The sequence below is a fragment of the Myotis nattereri genome (assembly GCF_964212035.1).
Source record: "Myotis nattereri genome assembly, chromosome: 20".
In the NCBI taxonomy this organism is placed as follows: Eukaryota; Metazoa; Chordata; class Mammalia; order Chiroptera; family Vespertilionidae; genus Myotis; species Myotis nattereri.
Genome location: NC_138096.1, coordinates 3740252 through 3763255, shown reverse-complemented (window position 1 = coordinate 3763255; position 23004 = coordinate 3740252). Strand labels below are relative to the sequence as shown.

At 52.8% G+C, this 23004-nt stretch overlaps 3 protein-coding genes across 3 annotated transcripts in view; 1 reads left to right on the top strand and 2 right to left on the bottom strand.

Moving 5' to 3' along the window:
* Positions 1-1773: 1773 nt before the first annotated feature.
* SPRTN (SprT-like N-terminal domain) lies at positions 1774-10996 on the bottom strand. The gene is made up of 5 exons (XM_081114313.1): positions 10416-10996; positions 9576-9675; positions 7724-7852; positions 4920-5172; positions 1774-4013 (listed from the first exon to the last, which is right to left on the bottom strand). The coding sequence occupies exons 1-5, from the start codon at positions 10631-10633 to the stop codon at positions 3304-3306; spliced, it is 1410 nt and encodes a 469-aa protein (XP_080970439.1). The 5' UTR covers positions 10634-10996; the 3' UTR covers positions 1774-3303.
* A 321-nt stretch (positions 10997-11317) lies between these two features.
* On the top strand, positions 11318-16209 carry EXOC8 (exocyst complex component 8; the record flags this gene model as incomplete). The annotated part of the gene is made up of 1 exon (XM_081114302.1): positions 11318-16209. One exon carries the CDS (start codon positions 11318-11320, stop codon positions 13502-13504), a length of 2187 nt encoding a protein of 728 aa, XP_080970428.1. The 3' UTR covers positions 13505-16209.
* A 2528-nt stretch (positions 16210-18737) lies between these two features.
* The window catches only part of GNPAT (glyceronephosphate O-acyltransferase), a 19063-nt gene continuing 14796 nt past the window's right edge, over positions 18738-23004 (bottom strand). Inside the window, exons 12-16 of the mRNA XM_081114305.1 lie at positions 22515-22655; positions 21124-21223; positions 20956-21049; positions 20124-20185; positions 18738-19000 (exon numbers count right to left, since the gene is read on the bottom strand). Of these exons, the coding sequence (XP_080970431.1) occupies positions 18957-19000; positions 20124-20185; positions 20956-21049; positions 21124-21223; positions 22515-22655 (441 nt within the window). The 3' untranslated portion in view covers positions 18738-18956. The remainder of the gene's footprint in view (positions 19001-20123; positions 20186-20955; positions 21050-21123; positions 21224-22514; positions 22656-23004) is intronic.

Genomic DNA, 23004 nt, shown 5'->3' with positions numbered 1-23004 from the left:
CAAGAGCGCCACCTGGTGTTCAGGAAACAAGAGGGTAAATAAATCTTGTAGGTTTATCGCCAGCAGGTTTCTGCATCACAATACACAGGTTGTAAACTTTAGTTCCAGAGTCACTTAAGAAAGTCTTTTACTTTTTATTTCATGTGATGATGAAGTATGTGGTCACACAACTTATAATATTCTAGTGGAATGTCAGAAAAAATAAAGGCAAGCCAGAGCTGATCTCCACATCGCACCCTTTTCTGTTCATTTCCACTCCCGAGGCAATCTGACCTGTAATAATGATTGTACGTTAGAGTTTCTCCTCATGTGGTGGCTCTGCTGCTAGTCAGCCACCACAGCAGATTGCTAGGAAGGCAGCGATTGCCTCTCAGTAAAGATGATCAAACCACAGCGTTTAGCTTTGTCCTCCCACAGCCCAATGAGACCCGATGCTGGCCTTGGGCTCACAGCTGGGCACCGTTTGCCAAGACCCAGCGGCTGTTTCACGTTGACTTTCTAATTTACTTAAAAACCCTATCAGCTTCGGGGAAATAGGAGTCTCAGAGCTTTGGAACCGTCAGAAGTTTTTGTCATAAAGACAAAACACTAACTTTAGAGTTAGTTTTGCTAGATAGCATATAACCTTGACTTCAGAAATCCCAAATGAAGTGTACTCCCCATCTACCTAAATGAGGGAGACAGCATTTAGAGGTGGACCCAGAATCACCAGCTCCACATTAGGGTATGAAGTTTGCTTTAAAGGGGAAGAACCTAATCAATAGAACAGAAAACTATTTCTTTGATTGAGTGAACGACTCAGATTTGGGAGTAACAGAATTCTTAAAAAGTATTTAGGCCAAAACCGGTTTGGCTCAGTGGATAGAGCGTCAGCCTGCGGACTGAGAGGTCCCGGGTTCGATTCCGGTCAAGGGCATGTACCTGGGTTGCCCAGTGGGGGATGTGCAAGAGGCAGCTGATCGATGTTTCTCTCTCATCGATGTTTCTAACTCTCTCTCTCTCCCTTCCTCTCTGTGAAAAATCAATAAAATATATTTTTTTAAAAAAAGTATTTAGCAGGTTAAAGACTTAGTGACAAATTTAATTTCAGTATTCTCTATAGCTAACCATATTTCTTCCATCATTGCTTGAAACTGACCAACTCTTGATTTTACACCTAAATACTTCTCCATGCCATCCTCCATCCCACTGCCTTCTTCCTCCCATCTGTGCTGCCCGCAGAGAATCCATCAAACACTTCTCAGATGTTGGCTGGCTTACAAGCTGGCGTCCCAGGTGCACCACCCCACCTGAACCAACAGGTGTGTTTTCAGGGACCACCCGGACAACGTAAGATAGGGTTGCTGCCCTCAAAATTCTCGCTGTGTCCCTCACATTCACTCTATTCCTGTGGAACAGCGTAGTTCTCCCGGTAGAATGGGCTGCTCTATTTCCTGGCATTTTCTGTGTTTCTTTCCTTTTCAACTCTTTCCATCCTCTTACCAGGCCAACTTGGCTCACTAGAGCAACTCGGATGTCATCTCCAAGGAACGTCCCCTGAAGCAGGGCCCTGAGCTGTCCCTCCCCCCCCCCCTCCCCATGTCCTTAAGGCCCACAGCACCTGGCAGGGACCTTGGCGGCGCTTACCATGTGGAAGTTCCCCTGCCTTTGTCTCCTCCCCCGGCGGGCTGTAAAGCTACGGGAAGGCTTGTACTCTCTTCTTTACTTCGTAGGCTCAGAACCTTGTACAGTTTTGGCTCAAAATGTGTCACTCCATATATTCAACATAATACACACATTTAAAATAATTTGTATTTATTAAATACTATTTTTCAACTTCACACATGAGAAATATCAAAACTTGTGAACTGTCAACCAGATAGGCTAAAATGACAAGGACTGATAATAGTGTTAATAACTGGACAACTGAAACCCTCGTACATTGCTGGTAGGAGCATCAACTGGCAAAATTTACTATAGCTAACCATAAATACACCCTGTGAGCCCGCAAGCCAATTCTGGGTACATGCCCGAGAAAATGACAATGTTCTTAGCAGCATTATTCGTAATCGCCAGCTCCGACTGGAAGTAATACAAACGTCCATTAATTTAGAATGGATGTATACATGTTGGCATATTCACATACATACTACAGAGCAATTTTTAAAAAAAGAATGAACTTATGCTACACATATCAACAAAGTGTTACTTTATGAAGTTCAGAAACGAGCTAAACCAACCTGTGGTGAGAGAAGAAAACTGTCACGTTTAGGGAGCGTGGGTGTTAGCTGGGTAGAGGCACCACCAGGACCCCAGCTTCACTCCGAGGATCTCTGCGCCTCATGTACATACAAGTCATGTTGCACCCAAGTTCCGAAGAAAGGAAACTTGGGAACTCACGTCTTAGGAATATGCCAATATGCTGGAGGAATAGCCAGGAGACAGAAGTAAACTGATAAAAGTAGGTTCCTTCACTAAAATATTCCTATTATTAGAATGGTTTCAACTTTGGCTTATAGCGTCATACTACTACTTTCAGACAATGGTTCACTGTCGCATAAACTAGGCAACTAACTCTGCTATGTTATATATATTAATTACTTAGCACCAAGTTTAGCCACTCATTTTGCTAAATTTTGAAAAAACTAAACTCTGACCTAGAAAATTATAGTGGCTATTTGACCAGTAATACTCCAAAAGAAATCTACTTTCACCTAAAATCAGTTACCACCAAAGTCAAATAAAATTCAAGTATATAAAATGTATTTCCTGTTAAGATTTGGGAGGAAAAAATCTAAAAAGTTTTTTAAATAACCTTGAGTACCCTAACGCAGCTAACTTTGTATTCTAGCTTGTGTTTTGGTCAATATGCTTGACACTATACACATGAACAGTACTAGGAATGAGTTTTAATATTAATAAATACTCAATTTAACCAAATATTTAATTCCTCACTAAATATTTTGAGGGAAGAACACAAAAAGATTAAAATATTTAAAACCTTTAAGAGCAAGAAAGAAGAGTATCTGAAAACTATGCATGTAAACACGCAGAGCTGGGCTGCAGTACACGTAAGGCACGAGTGAATATAAATATAGCACCTTGGACAAATATTTCACATTACAGTGTCGTAGGTATATGTAAAATAGAACATCTGTTGGGGGCTACAGCTAGACTATAACCTACAGGTCTCAGCATTTCCCAGAACTTCCTGAGTGACTGACACGAATGGTGAGGCCACACTGCTGGTGTGTGAGACCCATTCTTTTTTTTAAAGATTTCTTCTTCTTTTGACTTTGCTGCTCTCGCCTTCAAGGCACACATCTAAGTGCTCCGAAGGCACACATCTAAGTGCTCGTTAACCTGAGCCTCCAGCACCTCGCTCTGACACACAGGACAAGCCACTGTTCTGCTCTGGCCGGCGGAGCCGGTGGAGCCGGCGGAGCCCCCGGAACTCTGCGCGGCAGCCGCGGGGCGGGAGCTGCACTGGGGATCGCCGGCACCGCTTCGTGTTTTCTCTTTCTTGATGAAAAAATTCTCAAAAACCGCCTTGTCTTCCCGCCGGCGCCGTTTCCCGGGGGGTTCGGCTTCGGCCCGGGACGCAGTCGCGGCCGTCGCCTCCGCCGCTTTGAGCGAGTTCCTGAGGGCGGCCTTGGAGGAGGAAGTCCTTCTCTGAGAAGCGGACGAGGCAGGGCTCTTCCCCGTGTCGCCCGCCGCTGCGCCCTTCGTGGGGGACCCGCTCACGCTCCTGAACGCCTTCTGGTTGGCCACGGGCACTCGGGGAAAGTAGTTGCTCACCACGTTCTGGCGGCCGGTGTGCACAGGGGAGGCGGTTTTTTTCCTGGAACCGTTCTGTTCAGATTTCGCCTCCGTTCTCGCGTTCCGTCTCCCAGCACGTGCTGCGTGGTCTTGACCTGGAGGGTCCTGGGTTTTATCAGCAGGTGAAGTGGGGAACCGCCCGGAGGACAGGAGGTTGTTTGTTTCTCCCAGGACATGGCCTCTCCCGCTGAATGGCACAACTCCGTTCGTTTTATCTGCAACAGAGGCAAGGGAGACTTTTCCTTCACCCAAAATAATACAGTAACAAATGCTAAAGTATTTCACTCTGACTTAGATCCATGTAATTACCTATGAATGAGAGAAAGACCATCTTCAGCAGCTCGTACTCAGACAACACGAAGGATAAAAAACATGCTCTCGTTTTATCAGGCAAAGACCCGCAGCGACATAACGTTACCCTGAACGTTGCTTAGCATCGGAAAGCTTCGTTCCAGGAGGGGAAAGCCCACCATGTGCCACAGCCTTCTCCTCACACCAACCAGGTGTGATCGCCCCGAAATTCCCCTACAGCTCCTCAACTGCGCCTTTCGGATTGGGAAGTGCAGCTCACATGCCCGGTCCCCCATCAAACCAACAACTTCCCAGGGAGGAAGCATGAACTCTAGTAACCTGTTCCCTCTTCAAAAGGCAGGGACTGGACTTGTCAGGAAAGGGAGAAACCTGACGACGAAGTCCTTGCAGGCACATGTCACATCCTGTCCCCTTCTCCTCCCAATGGAAGGACACATCAATAGGACAGTCGGCTGGACAGAATCCAGCCGATAGGAAGGGGTGTAGGAACGGCTCACGTTCCGGGCATTGTTGTTGGAATCAGTGTTTTTGTTCTGACAATCTTTTTGCCTTCTGTTTCCTAATGACTCACTGAGTCATAGGCAAGGGGGACCCTCAATATTTATCCGTGGAAACGATTTCGACTTTTCCATCTACACGTGTGTGTTTCTACCATCGTTCATGGGCTATGAGTTTTATAAGCCCACACTGGAAAACTTCGAGAAACAACCCTTAAGATTCTCTTAATACTGTGTGCCAGCTTTCTGAAAGATGGTACTGTCTTTACACCGTAGCTACCATTGTGGAAAGCTGGCATGTAACAGAGTTACCTTTATTCTCCGCTGCTGCGAGCTTGGTCTTTCCTTTGCCTTTTTTGGAGTAGTTCTCCGGTTCCTTGATTTTGATGTAAGTGCCCCCACAGGTGCTCTGGTGCTCCGCCCACCAGTAGTCGTGCGCGGAGGGAGCCCTGTTGGTCGCGCGCTTCACGTAGCCGTAGTAGGGTTTTTGGAACTGACACGGCCCATCGCAGCGCCACCAATGGCGCCGGTACTCGTCCACCTCGTCGTGGAAGGTGTGGTATATCTGGTTGGAAAGAGAGGGTTTAGCACTGAGTAGGCAACAATTTTAAGAAAATACAAAAGGGGTGTGTTTTTTTTTGTTTTTAAGCTTTCCAGTTTCCTAGAACTTTCTGAAGTTTTATTTTGGGAAAGACAGCAATTATATTTAGCTCTGTTCCAAGTTCACTTTAATGGGGAAGAGCAGCAGTTAAATGTGGATTAGAAGACAAAAAGAAAGCCTTTTAGAAAAATGCAAAGCCTCCATACATGCTAAAGTTTTAGAAAACGAATTTAATGATAAAAACTTAGGATAAAAAACAAGAGTCTGGATGCCATAACAAATAGGAACTGTTTCCCTACAAGTTTAGCACCAAAGGGCTGAGGGCTCCTTTCCATGCTGAGCTTCCTAAACACAAGCACCTCGCCCTGCAGCCTCCGCGGAAGCCCGCTCCCCGCACCTGCGCGGCTCTCCGCTCGCGTCTCTCAAAGAAGCCGTGGGTTCATTTGATCTGCTGGGGGGGGAAACACTGTCCAGAATTCTAAGGTTTTCATCTCTGCGTCCTCGGTGGCTAATGTACGTGTGGCCCATGAAGGGCCCAGTATTGGCTGCCTGACTGAGGAGCTTCATTCAATGGGTCCAGGTTCCCTGTAAACGCGCTTTTCACCCTTAACCAGGATCACCGTTTCACCCTGAGATGAGATCCTATTTAGAGCCTAAGCAGAGGCAGATGCAGACTTCGGACTGAAGGAAGGCTAGCCCTCCCGCCCTGGTGGCAATGAGGGTGGCAGGGCACCATTTAAAGACCGATTCTCCTAAATGATTATGAGTCCCTTCTCTTCTGTCTCCTCAGGGGAACATGACTATCTGTCCAAGATAAGGAGCATCTGTATATGAGATTTTTTACTTTTTTTATGAGACACTTTTTAATAAATTCCCCATGTGGGAAAGAATGCTAAGCTTTCTGTAACTCTACAGATCGTTTTACACTCCCCATCTCTCCATCATAAGCAAGAAAAACCCTATTGCTCGGCCAGCACGCAGACAAGGCGCACTGTATTAGGTGCAGAAGAGACGGGGGGACAGAGGTTCGGGGCAGAGGCATGTATGTAAGACCTGCCTTCCCTCCTGTTGAGAGCTCTGCTAATTGGCCACAGAATCTGGGAATTGGATCTGTTTTGCTTCCAACTCCTGTAACTCCTACAGCCGGGGGCTGTGACTCTTTAACAATGTGGTCACGGAAAGAAAACGGTTCCGCAGTGTGAAACTGGAGGCCTGTGGGGTTTGTTATAACAGGATGTAACCTGAAAAAGCAAGGGTGTCCACTCGATCAAACCTCTGCGACCTAACAACACACAGGCCTCCAAGATAAAAGAATATATCCTCTTCCCGCTGAGCTGGAAGTGCAAATTCTAATGAGACCAGAAGCCTTTATACTGGCAGCTCCACGGTGCTTTTGCTAATCTGGGCTTTCTGTGATTGTTCTTTAACGCAAGCCACTTTCTTGATGTTGAAGTAACTCTATCCGCTAATTAATGAGCGCTCTAGAAAGTTAGCTCTGACAGCTAGAAAAAATACATCAAGGGGAGCACTTGTTGGTTTTCATCACACTGGCCTCTACTGCCTATTAAAGGAAGGCGATACCCCAAAAACCAAAGAATTTATGCAAGAATGTCCTATTTGGTTCACTTCCGTTCAAAGTCTGTTACGTCCTTCCAGAGGTGCTCGCTCCATTAAGCGTCATATACAGAGGTCTAGAAAGAGGGAGAGCGCCCTGTGTTGAGAAAATAAAATCCTGCAGAAGATTCAATATCTGTTGAGAGTTAAAGGACAGAGAAGTCAGAGCCCACTGGGCAGATGGACATGCTGACAGCAAACAAAAGCGGAGTTGGGGGGGTTGGGGAGGGGGCGGAGGTGGAAAGTTCAGTTAGCAACACAAGGCCTATCTAAGCAGGGGATGTGGAGGTAAGAAAAAAAAGTAACAGAGAGGTTATCCGATAAGACCCATTGATAACAATAAAAACAACTGATATCTAATTAGTACCCAGACTGCTAAAAGGTTCTGCATGTATTTTCTCCTTCCATCCTCATAAGGATCCAAGTTACTGTGCTCATCCCCACTTCCCATGTGAGTAAGATGAGGCGGAGAAGAGTTAAATGGACCCACAGTTCAGACCAGCACCTGAACCCAGGCAGTCTGACCCTCATGCTCTTCGGGCCCAGGCTCTGCCGCCTCCTACAATATGACGTCGCAATAGAAATCGAAGTCGACTTGGGGAAGTTGGACGTGATGCGGCGCAGAATACAGGGTGGGCTGAGGAGGAGGCTATACGAAGGAAGCGTGTGGGAGACGCCGCCAACAGCCCAGAAGAGGGACTGCAGGCCTGATGCGCCCCCAGAAAGGTGCCTCCAGGAAGGCCGGCTCGGCTGCCCCTCCCGAGTCAGCGTCTCCAGGCCTCTCGCTTCTGGGCAAAACCCTCCGAGAGCATTCGTTCCCACCCAGTTCTCTATCTTGCACTAAATCTCAGCAGCTCCTGGATGGATGAGCTCCTGAGTATCAGCGTGTGGCTGCACATACCGTGATGTTGGCGCCCGTCAGGCGATTGATGCGGTCCATGTGCTTGCAGAACTCGGGGCCGTGCCCTTCCCGGTCTTTGTCGTTATTACTGACAAACAAGTAGGCGTGGATCATCTCATGCAAGAGGGTCTGCAACAGAAACAACCGCGTGAGTTTCTGGTGCTGTTGAAGTAAACATGCATTTTCTTACTCTACCTGGGGCCTTAACCTTCTTTGGCTCACAGGCTCCTCTCAGATGTTGATAAAAGTCACGAGGCATCTTTCTAGAAAAACATACAAGCACAAGGGCACAGAATGTCTGAAGCTCTGTAGGTCCTGCGTTAGCAACTCCCTGTTCCTGGAAAGCCTTTTTATCTCTTCATCAAAATCCAGAAGATCAATGAAATCACTACATAAAAAGTTAAAATTTTCTGTATGGGGGGTAGGGGAGACACCGTAAGTTAAGTGAACTCAAAAATATATATGCAACTCACTCACTGGCTATTCATTCCTAAAATATAACTAGTCAACAGGAAAATGACCAATAACCCAACTTTAAAATGTGCCAAGGTCACAGACAGTTCACAGAGAAAGACATAAGTAACCCATATGAGAAAGAAGCACACTAATTTGTTGTGCTTTCGTTGATGATTCTTGTATGTCCCCTAACCGGGGTTCAAACCCAAAACCTTGGTGTATGGGGACGACGCTCCAACCAGCTGACATAAGAGTCTTTAACGTGTCTCTTTTCATCGGGTTTGCTATTCCATGTCTGTAACTAGAGTGTTTAGTCTGTGTCACAGAACGGCTGACATTGTGTTTACGCCTACCTTTCTCTTTCTCTGGCCTTTGTTGCTTTATTCCTTTGTTTTTTTATTAATTATTTCTGTTATACCATTTTACATTAGCAGCTGTTTACTTTTTTTAAAATGGTGATAAAAAGTCAGTAACATAAAATTTACCACCTTCGTTATTTTTAAATGTTTAGTTCACGTTAAGTATCATCTTTGTTGTGAGGCTGGCTACCTTTTATTACCCTTAAAAACAGCGTCCCTCGCATTTCCCAGCGGGTTTGCCGTATCCGCCCCCCCACCTCCACCCCCATGCTCTTTGGGGCTTCGCCTGGAGCGATGTAACTGGGACAAGACAAGTCCCCCGCTGAGCACCCTGGGGACTCAGGCCTCCACCGGACCCCGCGACAGGCCACCGAGGAGCTCCTGCCGCCCACCCTGCCCGCGGGAGGCAGCACCCCGGCAGGAAGGGCGCCCGCTCACCGGGAGGGCGGCACCGCGGGCGGTGGAACAGAAGAGAATCAAAATGTGTGTCTGGCCGAAGTCGGTGTGGCTCAGTGGATAGAGCGTCGGCCTGCGGACTGAAGGGTCCCAGGTTCGATTCCGGTCAAGCGCACGTACCTGGGTTGCGGCACATCCCCAGTAGGAGGTGTGCAGGAGGCGGCTGATCGATGTTTCTCTCTCATCGATGTTTCTGACTATCTCTCTCCCTTCCTCTCTGTAAAAAATCAATAAAATATATTTTTTTAAAAAAATGTGTGTCTTGATTGGAAGAGATGGAGCCTAAGTTTTTCTCCGTTTTCTACATATGCAACTTAAAGCAGTTATTTAACCCTCTGAACCTTAATTTCCTCATTTACGAAAACGAGGCGAACACGCCTTGAAACTCGCCAATTCCTGGTATAAACACCAAATCCGACACCGCACCCGGCCTGTAACGGAGGCCCTGGAAAATCAGACGGTCACCGTCACTTGCTCCGCAGTTCCGGTCCGCAGCGAGGCACAACGGACACGTGCATTTCTTACATTCGCGGTTCGCAGCCGCCTGACCGGGGAGACGGGTCTACGCGGAGCGCAAATACCTCCACGAGGTCCTTCCGGGGTCGCAGCTTCAGGAGCGGCTCGCTCAGGCGGATGGAGCACATGCCGCCCCTCCCTTCGTACGAGCAGATCCCCGCGCACCTGGAAGAACCACCGCGAAAGCGTCACCGCCACGCACCGGGCGCCCGTGCCCGGCCGAGCCCCGCACACCCGGGGCCGCTCCCGCCGGGGAGCTCGGGGCGGGCGAAGGGCTTCCCGGGAGGCGGGCCCTCGGGCAGCGGAGAGGAGCGCCCCGCCCCGCCCCGCCCCGAGCTCCGTGCCCGCGGCCCCGCTCCCTCCTCTCCGGCCGCCCCGCCCCGCAGCCCGGCCTCCATCCACCGTCTCCAAAGGCATCGCGGGCTCCGTGGGGGCTGGTCACCGACCCCGACCGCGCCCGGGGCGGGCCTCCCGGCTCCGCGCGCAGGGAAGGGCCCTTTCCCAGGCGCCACGGGGCCCAACGGTCACTCCGCACCCTCCCGCCGCGCTCACGGCCGACGGGGGGTCCCGGCGGCGCGGGGAGCAGAGGAGCACACGGCCCGGGCCGTCGGCACCCCCATAAGACCAGCCAGAAACGGGTTCGTTTCTTCTCACGGGAGGTGCCGTGCCGACCCGCAGCCTCTGCTCTCGGGGTGACCGGAGCGGGCGGGCACGCAGCTTTCTGGGCGCTGTGTGGGCGGAGGAGGGAGGGGAGGGAGGGACACGCCAGAGGGGCCGCCGCCGGGCCCTCGGTTAACCGCCCCGAGTCCGTTGCGGGGAGCGGGGGGGGGGGGTGGAGGGGGAGGGGCGGGGACAACCGCCCGCCCGCCGGCCCTGCCCGGCCCTCCCGGCGGCGCGGGGCTCACAGGGTCATCCTCTTGCTCCACTTGACCTCCACGGCCTCCAGCTGGCCCCAGAAGAACTGGTCGTTGAACTGCACGAACAGGGCCTGCAGGTCCGGCGTGGGGTCCACCAGCTCCCACGACGCGTCCACCAGCGACAGGGGTGCCTGGGCCCGCTCGCGCTCCGCCATCAGGTTCCACTCGTCCTGGAGCCGGATTGCCAGCACCAGGTCCTCGTCCATCGCTGCCGGGGTCCCTCCCGGGCGGTCTCCGCGGGCGTCGGGCTCGCTCGCGGGCGCGGCCGCCGCTGCGGGCGGGTCCCAGGCTCCGGGGGCAGGTGAGCTCGCTCCTCGGAGCAACCGGCTGTTGGGCTGCTCTCGGCTCCGCCTGCAGGTCTCGCGAGAACTCGGGGCAAGCCGGCTCGAGGACGAGGAGAACTTGAGTTTGCCCCCCACCCCTCACCCCCAAGGCCGAAGCCAAGTTCTGGGGCTTAAGAAAAAGAACTCGGCATGACACCTCCGAGGGGGCTCAAAACGGGTCCCCAGAATTCGGGGCCCAGGAGTTTCAGGAGACTGCTACCGCCGTCACGATACACCTACAACGTCAAACTGAACGTCACGCTGGGCGCAAGCGCACTGCCTACTTCCCGCTCGGTCTCGTCCCCCCACTCACTTCCGCGATAGCGCCTCCGGCGCAGGCGCCGTAGGGCACCGTCGTTGCTGCGCAGGCGCGCTGTGCGCGGGCGGTCCCCTCGCGCAGGCGCACTATCTGACGCCCAGCCCAAGGCGCAGGCGCACTCGCCTGTCTTCCATTCTGCTTCCTCCGCCCTGGAGCTCCGCGGGGCTCGGGTGGGCCCCCTGCCGCGGAGGCACCGGCAGCGGCGGCGGCGGCGAGAGTGACAGCGACCGCGCGAGGCCCGGGCGGAAATGGCGATGGCGATGTCGGACAGCGGGGCGAGCCGCCTGCGGCGGCAGCTGGAATCGGGCAGCTTCGATGCGCGGCTGTACGTGAAGCAGCTCTCGCAGCAGTCGGACGGGGACCGGGACCTCCAGGAGCACCGGCAGCGCATCCAGGCGCTGGCGGAGGAGACGGCGCAGAACCTGAAGCGCAACGTCTACCAGAACTACCGGCAGTTCATCGAGACGGCGCGCGAGATCTCCTACCTGGAGAGCGAGATGTACCAGCTCAGCCACCTGCTGACGGAGCAGAAGAGCAGCCTGGAGACCATCCCGCTGACGCTGCTGCCGGCCGCCGCCGCCGCCGCCGCCGGGGCCTCGGGAGGGGAGGAGGGGGGCGGGGGCGCGGGGGCCCGAGACCACCGGCGGGGCCCGGCTGGCCTTTTCCCCGGCCCCGGGGGCGCCCCCCGCGACGGCGCGGGCCCGGGCGAGGAGGGGAAGCAGCGCACCCTCACCACGCTGCTGGAGAAGGTGGAAGGCTGCCGGCACCTGCTGGAGACGCCCGGGCAGTACCTGGTGTACAACGGCGACCTGGTGGAGTACGAGGCGGACCACATGGCCCAGCTGCAGCGGGTGCACGGCTTCCTGATGAACGACTGCCTGCTGGTGGCCACCTGGCTGCCCCAGCGGCGGGGCATGTACCGCTACAACGCCCTCTACCCCCTGGACGGGCTGGCCGTGGTCAACGTCAAGGACAACCCGCCCATGAAGGACATGTTCAAGCTGCTCATGTTCCCCGAGAGCCGCATCTTCCAGGCGGAAAACGCCAAGATCAAACGCGAGTGGCTGGAGGTGCTGGAGGCCACCAAGAGGGCGCTGGCCGAGAAGCGGCGGCGCGAGCAGGAGGAGGCCGCCGCCCCGCGCGGGCTGCCCCCGGCGGCCGCCAAGGCCGCCAACCCGTTCGAGGAGGAGGAGGAGGAGGAGGAGGAGGACGAGCCGGCCGCCCCCGAGGTGGAGGAAGAGCGGGTGGACCTCTCCATGGAGTGGGTCCAGGAGCTGCCCGAGGACCTGGACGTCTGCATCGCCCAGAGGGACTTCGAAGGGGCCGTGGACCTGCTGGATAAGTTGAACCGTTACCTGGAGGGTAAGCCCAGCCCGCCCCCCGTGAAGGACCTCCGGGCCAAGGTGGAGGAGCGCGTCCGGCAGCTGACCGAGGTGCTGGTGTTCGAACTGTCCCCGGGCCGGTCCCTGCGAGGCGGCCCCAAGGCCACTCGCCGGGCGGTGTCCCAGCTCATCCGGCTGGGCCAGGGCACCAAGGCCTGCGAGCTGTTCCTGCGGAACCGGGCGGCCGCGGTGCACACGGCCATCCGGCAGCTGCGCATCGAAGGGGCCACGCTGCTCTACATCCACAAGCTGTGCCACGTCTTCTTCACCAGCCTGCTGGAGACGGCCCGCGAGTTCGAGACGGACTTCGCCGGCACGGACAGCGGCTGCTACTCGGCCTTCGTGGTCTGGGCGCGGTCGGCCATGGGCATGTTCGTGGACGCCTTCAGCAAGCAGGTGTTCGACAGCAAGGAGAGCCTGTCCACGGCCGCCGAGTGCGTGCAGGTGGCCAAGGCGCACTGCCGGCAGCTGGGGGACATCGGGCTGGACCTCACCTTCGTGGTCCACGCCCTGCTGGTCAAGGACATCCAGGGCGCCTTGCACAGCTACAAGGACATCATCATCGAGGCCACCAAGCACCGCAACTCGGAGGAGATGTGGAGGAGGATGAACCTGATGACGCCCGAGGCCCTGGGCAAGCTCAAGGAGGAGATGAAGGGCTGCGGCGTGAGTGGCTTTGAGCAGTACACCGGCGACGACTGCTGGGTGAACCTGAGCTACACCGTGGTCGCCTTCACCAAGCAGACCATGGGCTTCCTGGAGGAGGCCCTGAAGCTGTATTTCCCCGAGCTGCACATGGTGCTTCTGGAGAGCCTGGTGGAGGTCATCCTTGTGGCCGTCCAGCACGTGGACTACAGTCTTCGCTGCGAGCAGGACCCCGAGAAGAAGGCCTTTATCCGGCAGAACGCGTCCTTCCTCTACGAAACCGTCCTCCCGGTGGTGGAGAAAAGGTTCGAGGAGGGCGTGGGGAAGCCGGCCAAGCAGCTCCAGGACCTGAGGAACGCGTCGAGGCTGATCCGCGTGAACCCCGAGAGCACCACCTCCGTGGTCTGACGCTGGGATCTGTTTCTGTGTATGCGTGTATATTGCTTCTGTATTATTTATATTTATGTTAGACGGCATTAGCATTTTCCCTGTAGCCTCCAACACAGCTGAACCATAAAAGACGCCCTCTCAGCTAGAAACCCAAAAGGAGAAAGAGGAAAATGTCCGATTAAGCCCACATAACAAAAACATTGCAATTAATAAAATACATAATATGCTTTTCCTTTTAAATTATGCTAACTCTCTAATGAATATATTGTCACACTGTTATCATTTCAGTTCATCCTTTGAGTCAAAACATACCTTCTCATAGTATATATTATGCAGCAACAGGGAAGTAATATCTGTAAGTGTTTTATGGAAAGTTTTCCAGTTCACCAAAATGTTAGGTTTCTAAAAGGGTACAGTGCCACATAAACAACCTGCTTCGTATACTTCCACACATAAAAATGTGATTGAACAATTTGGGGGAAAGAAAGGAGTCGAGAAAATTGGTTTTAGGGTAAATTTTGTTCCAGAGAATTCTTCCGTGAAAATAGCTAGTTTGTGCAAATATTCTGATCCTTACATAAGAGGAAGCTTTCATAAACCAGTTCAGCAGACATTTCCAATGTGATTCAAATGGCTAATTATTTTCAGCTGCTAATTAGTAGCTTTATAATTGGTTTGGGAGCATTTACTTGAAAATCTTAAGGGCTATGATAAATTATTTTTTCAGCATATTCCTGAACGGTGTGAACGCCCAGCTGGAGCGTTTGTCTTTATCATTTAAAAAAATAACAAGAATCAGGACACATTGAGGAACTGGCAGTACCAGTGAGTTTTAGCTACCCCTCCCGCCTTCTGTAGTGGCTCAGACATCATGCAAATGGGAGAAAAGTTTTCATTGAAATACTTGTTCAGATTTCAGGGTCTGGTGGATGGGAAATTAGAAAAAAATCATATGCAAACCCCATAGTGGTCTCAAGTATAACTGCTTTTTTTTTATTATTATTATTGTTTAAAGTGTTACATATGTCTTTTTCCCCGATTGATAACTGCTTTTTAAAAAAACATGTTTTTATTGATTTTAGAGAGAAAGGAAGGGAGAGGGATAGATAAAAAACATCATGAGAGAGATACATCGGTCATCTGCCTCCTGCACACCCCCTACTAGGGATCGAGCCTGCAACCCAGGCATGTGCCCTGACGGGGAATCGAACCGTGACCTCTTGGTCCATGAGTCAACATTCAACCACTGACCACACCAGGTAGGCTCCAGTATAACTGCTTTGGGTAGAGAACTGTTTTTGCTTTTTTTTTTTTTGGAACAAAGTGGAGAACAGAAAGATGAGACGAAATGTACCCAAAAGGAAGGAAGGAAGGAAAAGAAATGTTTGGTGACTCCTAAAATGCTGCAGGCTGCGTTTTTTGTTGTAGTTTTATCTTTTGTTTTACTTGCTTTGTTTTTTAAAGTGAACAGAATGCTTACTTCAGGTTCTTTCCTAAAACAAAAATAACTGAAGAAATTTTAATTTCCCCAGGTTTCTAATCTGTCGCTTCTGTTGTATGTCGATTGTATAAAACGCCTCAGACTTCAGCTGAGACCCATTGTCCCTAGTTTGTAGTTGTGATTCTTGCCCCATAGGTGCCATTTCTAATGCCAATTACTTCAAAAGGTCATTTCTCTTATCTAAATAAAAATAGTGGTATGAAGACTGTGGAAATGATGTAAAACCACAAATAGGTCCCAGAACACGGGCTTAGAGCTGTAAAGTTTCTTGAGTTAATTTGACTCATGCCAGAGGGCCCTTTCGTTTTAGCGAGGCCTATAGAAAAGGTTGCAAGTAATCAAAGTTACAGATTTTTTTTGACTTTGTAATTCTTTTTTTTTACGTAACTAGGATTTCCTAGATAATAACCACACTGGGTATTTCAGCTGAACACAAAGAGTTATAATTTGTCTTTTAAGATCACTGGAAACTTGAATTTGATTTAAAAAAAAAATTTGTAATCATTCTGAGCCACTTACAGCTTCTAAAATGATATTGTTTGCGACACATCCTGTGTGGCTATTTGACGCTGGGCACATAAAATGACCCTCCTGAAGTCAAAACTGAAATGTGCGCGCTCCGATATCTAGATGGTTGCTTCTTCGTGGAACGGTCTGTTGACATGAACGTGCTCCTTCATCAAAGCTGCAGCTGAAGGACGCGTGCTTCTGGCCATCAGTCCGTGGGGGAGTGGGGGGAGGACCACCGAGGTGAAGAGTGTATGTAAAAGGGTCTCCCATTGTGCCGGGAGAGCCATCACATGGCCGCTCTTCAAAGGGGGGCAAGCTCTTCTCTCCAATTCTCGTCTCATTGGACTCCGAGTTCTAAAACTTGAGCGCACTTAGACTGTCACTTGTGCTTGGAATCACAGACTTGATTGACCTCATTCCTGTTGAAAAAAGACACCCTGTGGAATTCCCTTTTTTTTATTAAAGCCTCATGTCACGTAAGTGCAGAAAACTCGCGTATTTTTGTTTCAAATACTACCTAGGGTGACATGATCCGCATTTGTATTTTGCAACTTGCTTACCTGGGAGGGGGCGTTGGGACTTGACATGCAGTATGAAGTCGCCTGTGTACATTTTGCCTATTGGTATGCTGTGATGAGGAAGTCTGAAATGTTTATCAAAATAAAGCTGACAGTTTTTCTTACACTGGATAAAACTGGCTGCTATTACCATGTTCTGCTATGTCTGTTCTTTCATCACGATTTATGTTCTTGTTATTGAAATAGAGTTTTAAAAAATATTTGTAAAATATGTTTTTTTGATTTCAGAGAGAGGAAAGGAGAGGGAGAGATAGAAACATTGATGAGAGAGGATCGAGCCCGCCCTGACTAGGACCTCTTGGTTCATAGGACTAGGCTCAATCTACTGAACTGCGGGAGATTTTTTTTTATTTTTTAAGGAAATAAAAATTGGTCCTGGCCAGTTTGGCTCAGTGGATACAGCGTCAGACTGCAGACTGAAGGGTCCCAGGTTCAGGGACATATGCCTGGGTTGTGGGCTCGATCCCCAGTAGGGGGTGTGCAGGAGGCAGGCAGGCAATGATTCTCTCATCGATGTTTCTGTCTCGCCCTCTGTGAAATTTAAAAACAAAAAAAATTGGACTTTATAGTCTTGTTAGCCTGCGATTCTTTCACAAAAAGCATTTGTGAAATGAAAACAGAAAGCAATTGACTTTATCACGTCACCGAGCCCGTGCAGCCCACCTTGCTTGTCGCTGGAGGGCCATCCCCGAGGTCGCCCAGGCCTCTGAGCACCAGGTGCGCCAATATTTGTACAGCTCTTGGCAGAGCGCTGGGCACACAGGAAGCGCCCAAGTGGCCCTCAGACAGAACAAGCATGGCATGGGTTTTCCTCTGTGAGGGCCCCGGGGACTGAGCGAGGCCGCAGAAGCCGGGGTGAGGTCCCCACCCCCGCCCCCGCCCCCAGGTGGAGCTCTTCAGAGGCTGGTGCACCTGACTCAGTCCCGGGGTTAGAGTAAGCTGCCATCTTCCTTCCTTCCCCTCACCTGAGGATATTTTCCCATTGATTTTTAGAGAGAGTGGAAGGAAGGTGGGAAGAGAGAGAGAAACATTCATGTGAGAGACACATAGATGATTGCCTCCCACCGGCACTCCAATGGGGGCCGGGGATCAAGCCTGTAACCGAGGTACGTGCCCTTGACCGGGAATCGAACCAGAGACCCGTCAGTCCACGGGCCAACGCCTCACCCTGTGAGCCAACCCAGCTGGGCGCTGCCACTTGTCAGCACAACACACCCTCCACTTTACTCACACATTCTGCACTCACTGCAGCGGGCGATCTGTGCAGCCAGGGATACTGCGTCAGCGGAGATTCCACCCGTTTCCTAAAAACGACGTTTCCCCTGCTTCCCAGCGTGACGCTCTGCTCTCTCCTCACCATCGGCTGAGGTGCCTGCAGGGAGCTCTCTGCCCCGCTGAGCCCAGCGAGCCTCTGCAGGTGCCCGGATGTGCGAGGGCAGACAGGCCGGCCGTGACCTCTGTGCCCGTGTTGGCTTGTGTAACGTGTCTGCTCTATGGAAGGCTTCCTGTGGGTCCGTGCACGTGAACCTCACCCCCCAATGAAACAGACGGCCAGCTGCGGCCTGGCCAACAGAAACCTGCCTGAGGACGCACAGCTCTCAAGTGGCAGACTCGGCCCGGTGTTCTCAACCGGAGCCACACTCCGCTGCTCCCATGGTTCTGGCCCATCAGTGATGGGGGGGGGGAGGGGCAAAGCCAGACACAGCCCGGCAGCTCAGTGCCCGGGCACAGCTCTTATCCCTACAGCCTTTCGGACACCCAGAAGCAGGGGACAGCAGTCAGAACGGTGGCCCTGTCTGGACCCGTCCCCAGGTGCCTCCCAGCCCCTCGAGTCCTAGCGGGAGAAAGGCCAAGGGCTCAGCGGTCACTCCCCTGGCCTCACCTCCCTCCCTCGGAGCCCAGGAAACTGCGGGAGAGCATGCGACCCCTTTTCCTCCTGGGCGTCGCTGGTGAGCAACTTTCCAACGTTTCCCATGGCACTTCCAATTCGAGGGTTTGACAATCTCTTAGCCACTGCATCTGTGACCCCTGCTGCTATGGCCTGGATCGTGGCCCCCAGGTCAGGTGATGTATCTAGAGATGCAGCCTGTGGGACGTACTTAGGCTGGATGGGCAGTGAGGGTGGGGCCCTGGCCCGATGATTTCAGAGAGGACGGGAGAGGGGAAGACAGTAACATCGATGAGAGAGCATCACGGATCCGCTGCCTCCTGCACGCCCCCCACTGGGGATCAAGCACGCAGCCCGGGCCTGTGCCCTGACCGGGAATCAAACCGTGACCTCCCGGTTCATAGGTCGGCGCTCAACCACTGAGCCACACCGACCGGGCTGGGTTTTTACTTGCAAGTTTGGTGATGTCCATGTGACCAGAAATATGCTACAGGAACTTAAGGCCTGTTTGCATCAGCTAGCCTGTGGTGACACTGGTTTCATTAAATGTTTCACTTGAAGTCGCCATTTCCAAGACCCTCCCGACTACGTCCGGTGGGGACTCACCGCATCTCTGTGGCCGTGTCCTTGTTTGGGGTGAGAAATGCCAGTGACACGCGTCCCGGGCTTTCCCAGCCACAGCCTCTAGTGGATGCCGCGCTGTCAGAAATCTGTAGAAGTTAGCACGGGCGCGGGTGCGGGTGAGTGACAGGCGCTGGGCTTCGTTTTCCAACATGTTTCCAAAAGGTTATTTTATTTTAAAACACACAGAGTTGATACAAATGCCTTTTAAGTCCTGTGGTGGGCGGAGACGCCGCCCGAGGCTGTAGGCGGTGGGAGCCTCAGTCTGGGTCCCGGGAGGAGGAGAAAGGCTCTTGGTTCACGCCATTGGCTGTAAGAGTCCTTGGATGACAGTAATTGTGCGGCCACAGTCCCACAGCTGCTTGGCAGTCATTAAAGTTTTGCAGTTACTGGTTTTCCTACTGGGGTCTTACAATCTGCGGAAGAAAGAGACAGCTCATGACGTGACACTGAGTTGACACTCAGGCGATGTTTCAGCCACAGGCAGAGAGAAACAGCTGCCACTGTGCAGTTTACAGGCGGACTAGCCCCAGCGGGGTGGGGCCCTAGCCTGAGGGGATTAGTGCCCTTATGAGGAAAGACTCCGGAGAGCTTGCTCTTCCATGGGCAGAAGAGGTCTTGTGAGCACACAGGCCTGTGCAGAAGCAGCGTCATTGCGGAGAGGGGTGGGCACAGCCAGTGCCCTGAGCCAGGGCAGAGGCAGGAGGTAAACCCGGTCACGTTTCCTAAACTTCCAGTCCACTACGGCCTCACCCATAGGACACTGGCTTCCGTCATAAGAAATCAATCCCATCGCCTCGCAACACGAGGTCTGTGTCGTTATCTGCCCCTCTTACCCTCTGCCCTCTGCTGCCCCCTCTCCTTTCACCACATGCCCATCCTGCCTTCCCCTCATCCCAGCAGACACCACCGAAAACTCCTCCACGCAGGTTTGACTAAGGTACCAAATAGGCTTGGGTGCAAAATGACAACTGGAAGAATCCTACTCCGTGACCAGAGCGTTGGTCAATGTCGTCAGTTTTTTCAATGCTGACATCGCCCCTCCTTACACTACCCGTCACTCCTATGAGCAGTGTCCTCTCCCTGCCACGGCCTTGATCTCTGCTTAGGTCCCTCTAGATTCTTCCTGGAGCCCCTACACGCCCTGCCTTCCTGGCGGGACCACTTCTCTGTGAGCTGATAGGACCTGCTGAAGGGTAAGGGTTGGGTGACTCTCCAAGGATCAGAGAGGTGCGTGCTCAACGCCCAATGCCAGATGCAAAGGGTCCAGATCCCGGACCGAGTGGGCAGGCGGGGGCTGACCACCCTTCTGCGTCTGAGCTGCCTTGTTCATGCTTGTGGTGTTTTCTCTGGTCATTTTCCTCGCACTTTCTCCTTAGTCTCCGTGAGAAAATTCTAGATGACGTAATAGTTCTCTGTTTATATTAAGACTCAACTGTCCACTTTGCTAAGTGTCTGTGCCGTAGCACACTTCCTTGTTTCACTCTGTGTTGACAAACATCACGCGGAAACCGACTGCACTTCACTGAATGTACTTACCAAGCATTTCTTCTAGCTTTGCTGCGGCGGGTTCGTTCACATTAAATACACAGTCGTTATTTCTAAGAGAAAAAGGAACAGCTCTTACTGCATAGACTGGGGGGAACTACAACCTTCACTAGTCACATAGTAGGACTATCTTCTCTATTTACACAGTAGGACTATCTCTTTGTTAAAATACATTTCTTATTGTGGCCAGTGTTACAGGTATCTCCCATTCCCTCCCTTTTCCCCTGCACCCAGCCCCCAGGTCTTCACCACCCTACGCCGTGTCCATGGCTGTGCATGCAAGTATATAAGGTCTTTGTTTTGTCTCCTCTCGTCCAGCAAGGCTGCCTTTAAGCAGTTTCCTGAAGGTCAGTGTTAAGCAGCTGGAAGGCTCCCTGCTCCTTCCTGTCCTCCTCCCTGGCTTCTGCTTCCTCCTCCGGCCACTTGAGAGGCACGCTGGGAGAGCTGACCCCTAAGCATTATCAGTCTTACATCCATTCACTCAGAGAGTCCGTGTCTACCTCCCTACACACTCGTGTGCGCTGATGTACTGTACCTGTATGTGCATGTAAATGTACACACACCACACGACACTCCCCCAATCCTTCCTGTAAGTTATGCATTTCAGTGGTGGGCCAACGCCAAACGCTGGCCGGCAGCACCCGCTCCTTTGCTGCACATCCTTCCATTCTGCCCCCTGAGGCGTGTGCAGGGTCACCCATCCTGACGTGCTAATGGGGAGGGGATGAGGGAGCACCGCGCATGCGACTCGACCGGACATTCCTGCGTGGCTCTGGACTCTGCTCATCGTTACCCGTCAGCACCCGCGGGAGCCCAGACTTACACCTTCTTCCTCTCCACCACGCCCAGCCGCACCAGGGCTGCCAAGGCATTTTTCTGCACGTCCGAGGACAGCACGTCGTAACACTGCGAGGCGCCTGCAACAGAGGGGAGGCGTGAGGGGTCGTTCTGTTCCCAGCGGAGGCGGCCAGCAGCCACAGGCAGGACTGACCTTGATCGAGAAGCTGGCTGGTGAACGTCCTGACCCGAGCCAGGTACTCCTTCTCCGTGAAGCAGTCTTTCTCCTCCTCCAGGAGGTGTTTGCAAATGATCTGCGTGGAAGAGGACGAGGGGTTCAGGAAGAGGCAAAGGGCAGCCAACACGCAGCGCAGTGGACAGTCCCGCGCCCCCTCGGAGCCCGGGGCCGCACCCCGAGCGTGGCCACCGCACGCAGAGGCTGCGCACACGCGGGCTGCGGGTGCTTTTTCTCTTTTGTTTATTTTTTCTTCTGAGGCTCTGGGGTCCTCAGGAGCGCTACTGAGCTGCTGTCGCGCTCACAGTTAGGAAACAGGCTGCAGTGGTGTGGACACCGATTAAAACAGACTTTCCCACGTTCATGGTGAAGTTAAGTCAGTTACCAGCAGCTTCATTTACCGTGTGCTGCTTAGGAAAAGAGGGGCCCAGGCTTTCTGTAATTTTTTTTTCTCTAAAACCTGCTAGACCCTAAGATACTTGATGATTTCTACCAGGAAAGGTAGAGACGGTATTTATCCAGTAGCTAAGGGCAGGGCTTTTATTTTTTTATTTTATTTTTAAAAAAAAACATATTTTATTGATTTTTTACAGAGAGGAAGGGAGAGAGATACTGAGTTAGAAACATCGATGAGAGAGAAGCATCGATCAGCTGCCTCCTGCACACTCCCCACTGGGGATGTGCCCGCAACCAAGGTACATGCCCTTGACGGGAATCGAACCTGGGACCCTTCAGTCCATAGGCCAATGCTCTATCCGCTGAGCCAAACCGGTTAGGGCAGGGCAGGGCTTTGTGCACGGAGGCCGGCGAGGGCCACCTCCCTGACCGCAGCAGCCTCGCCGGGAAGGCGGCCGTGCCCTCCGCAGTGCCGAGCTCAGAGCCATAGACAGGCGGGGGCCCTCTGACCTTTCCATCCCCAACAACCCGCCTCCCCTGCATGCAGCGCTCTCCCTGCGGACGTGCACAGCAGCCCCTCCTGACTCGCTCCTGAGAGCTCCAACTTTCAGCTTCTTGCACCTGAACTTCTCCTTTCCCTTCCACTGACTGTACCAGGCAGCTCTTGCGTTTACTAAGTGCCGACTGGGTGTCAAACACCGCGCTACAGACTCTGAACCAAGACTGTGAAGCAAGCACAGCAACGCCTGGGCAAAGCCGTGGTCACAGGAAGACTGTGCCACTCAGCGGTCCTCCCGGTCTGATGGGACCCAGCCGCCGCCTGTACCAGGGAGCAGGGTCTCACCTGGCGGGCGAAGCCCCTCATCCCAGGATCAGTCTCCTGGTCTACCTGGCAGCTGGGGAAGACACCTGCCCTTCAGGCCAGAATAAGTAGCGGTGGGGATCTTAGACACGAGCTTCTGGAAGACCCATACCTGGTAGCACTCCACAAACGGCCTGAAGAGCTCTATTAAGAACTCGAACACGGGCTTTCCCGCCTCGGTCACTACGATGTCCTTCGTTGTCACCTGAATGGTCTCGCTTTTACAAAGCAGGTAGCAGCCTTCTTCAAAGTCCTGGGAGGGGGCAGAGAAGACAGGACCCGCTGAGCGAGGACGCGGCCGCCCTGTGCGTGCAGCCAGGGGCGCAGAGCACGAGACACCAGCTCAGCCCTTCCCGAGGCTCCGGCTGTTACGCGGTGGCCACGGAAGCACTGGTTCCAAGACTCAGCGCTTGGAACCACCAGGAGGCACCACCTGGGTGATGGCTTGTCCTTCCCTTTGCAGAAACGCTCCTCAGACAGGAGGGCACAGAAAGTCCTAGAACCTCAGACCTATGCGCCAAAGACCCCGCCCCCTCTGCTGAGCAGTACCCAGAAAGCCCACCCCGTCTATCCCGGGCTCCCCACCCCGCACCCAGCTCCAG

Coding starts and splice junctions, on each gene's coding strand:
- SPRTN (XM_081114313.1), bottom strand. CDS start 10,633: ATGGACGAGGACCTGGTGCTGGCAATCCGGCTCCAGGACGAGTGGAAC. Junction 5,173..7,723: donor TGACGGGCGCCAACATCACG/GTATGTGCAGCC, acceptor CTTTCCAACCAG/ATATACCACACCTTCCACGA. Junction 4,014..4,919: donor CGCAGCAGCGGAGAATAAAG/GTAACTCTGTTA, acceptor CCTCTGTTGCAG/ATAAAACGAACGGAGTTGTG.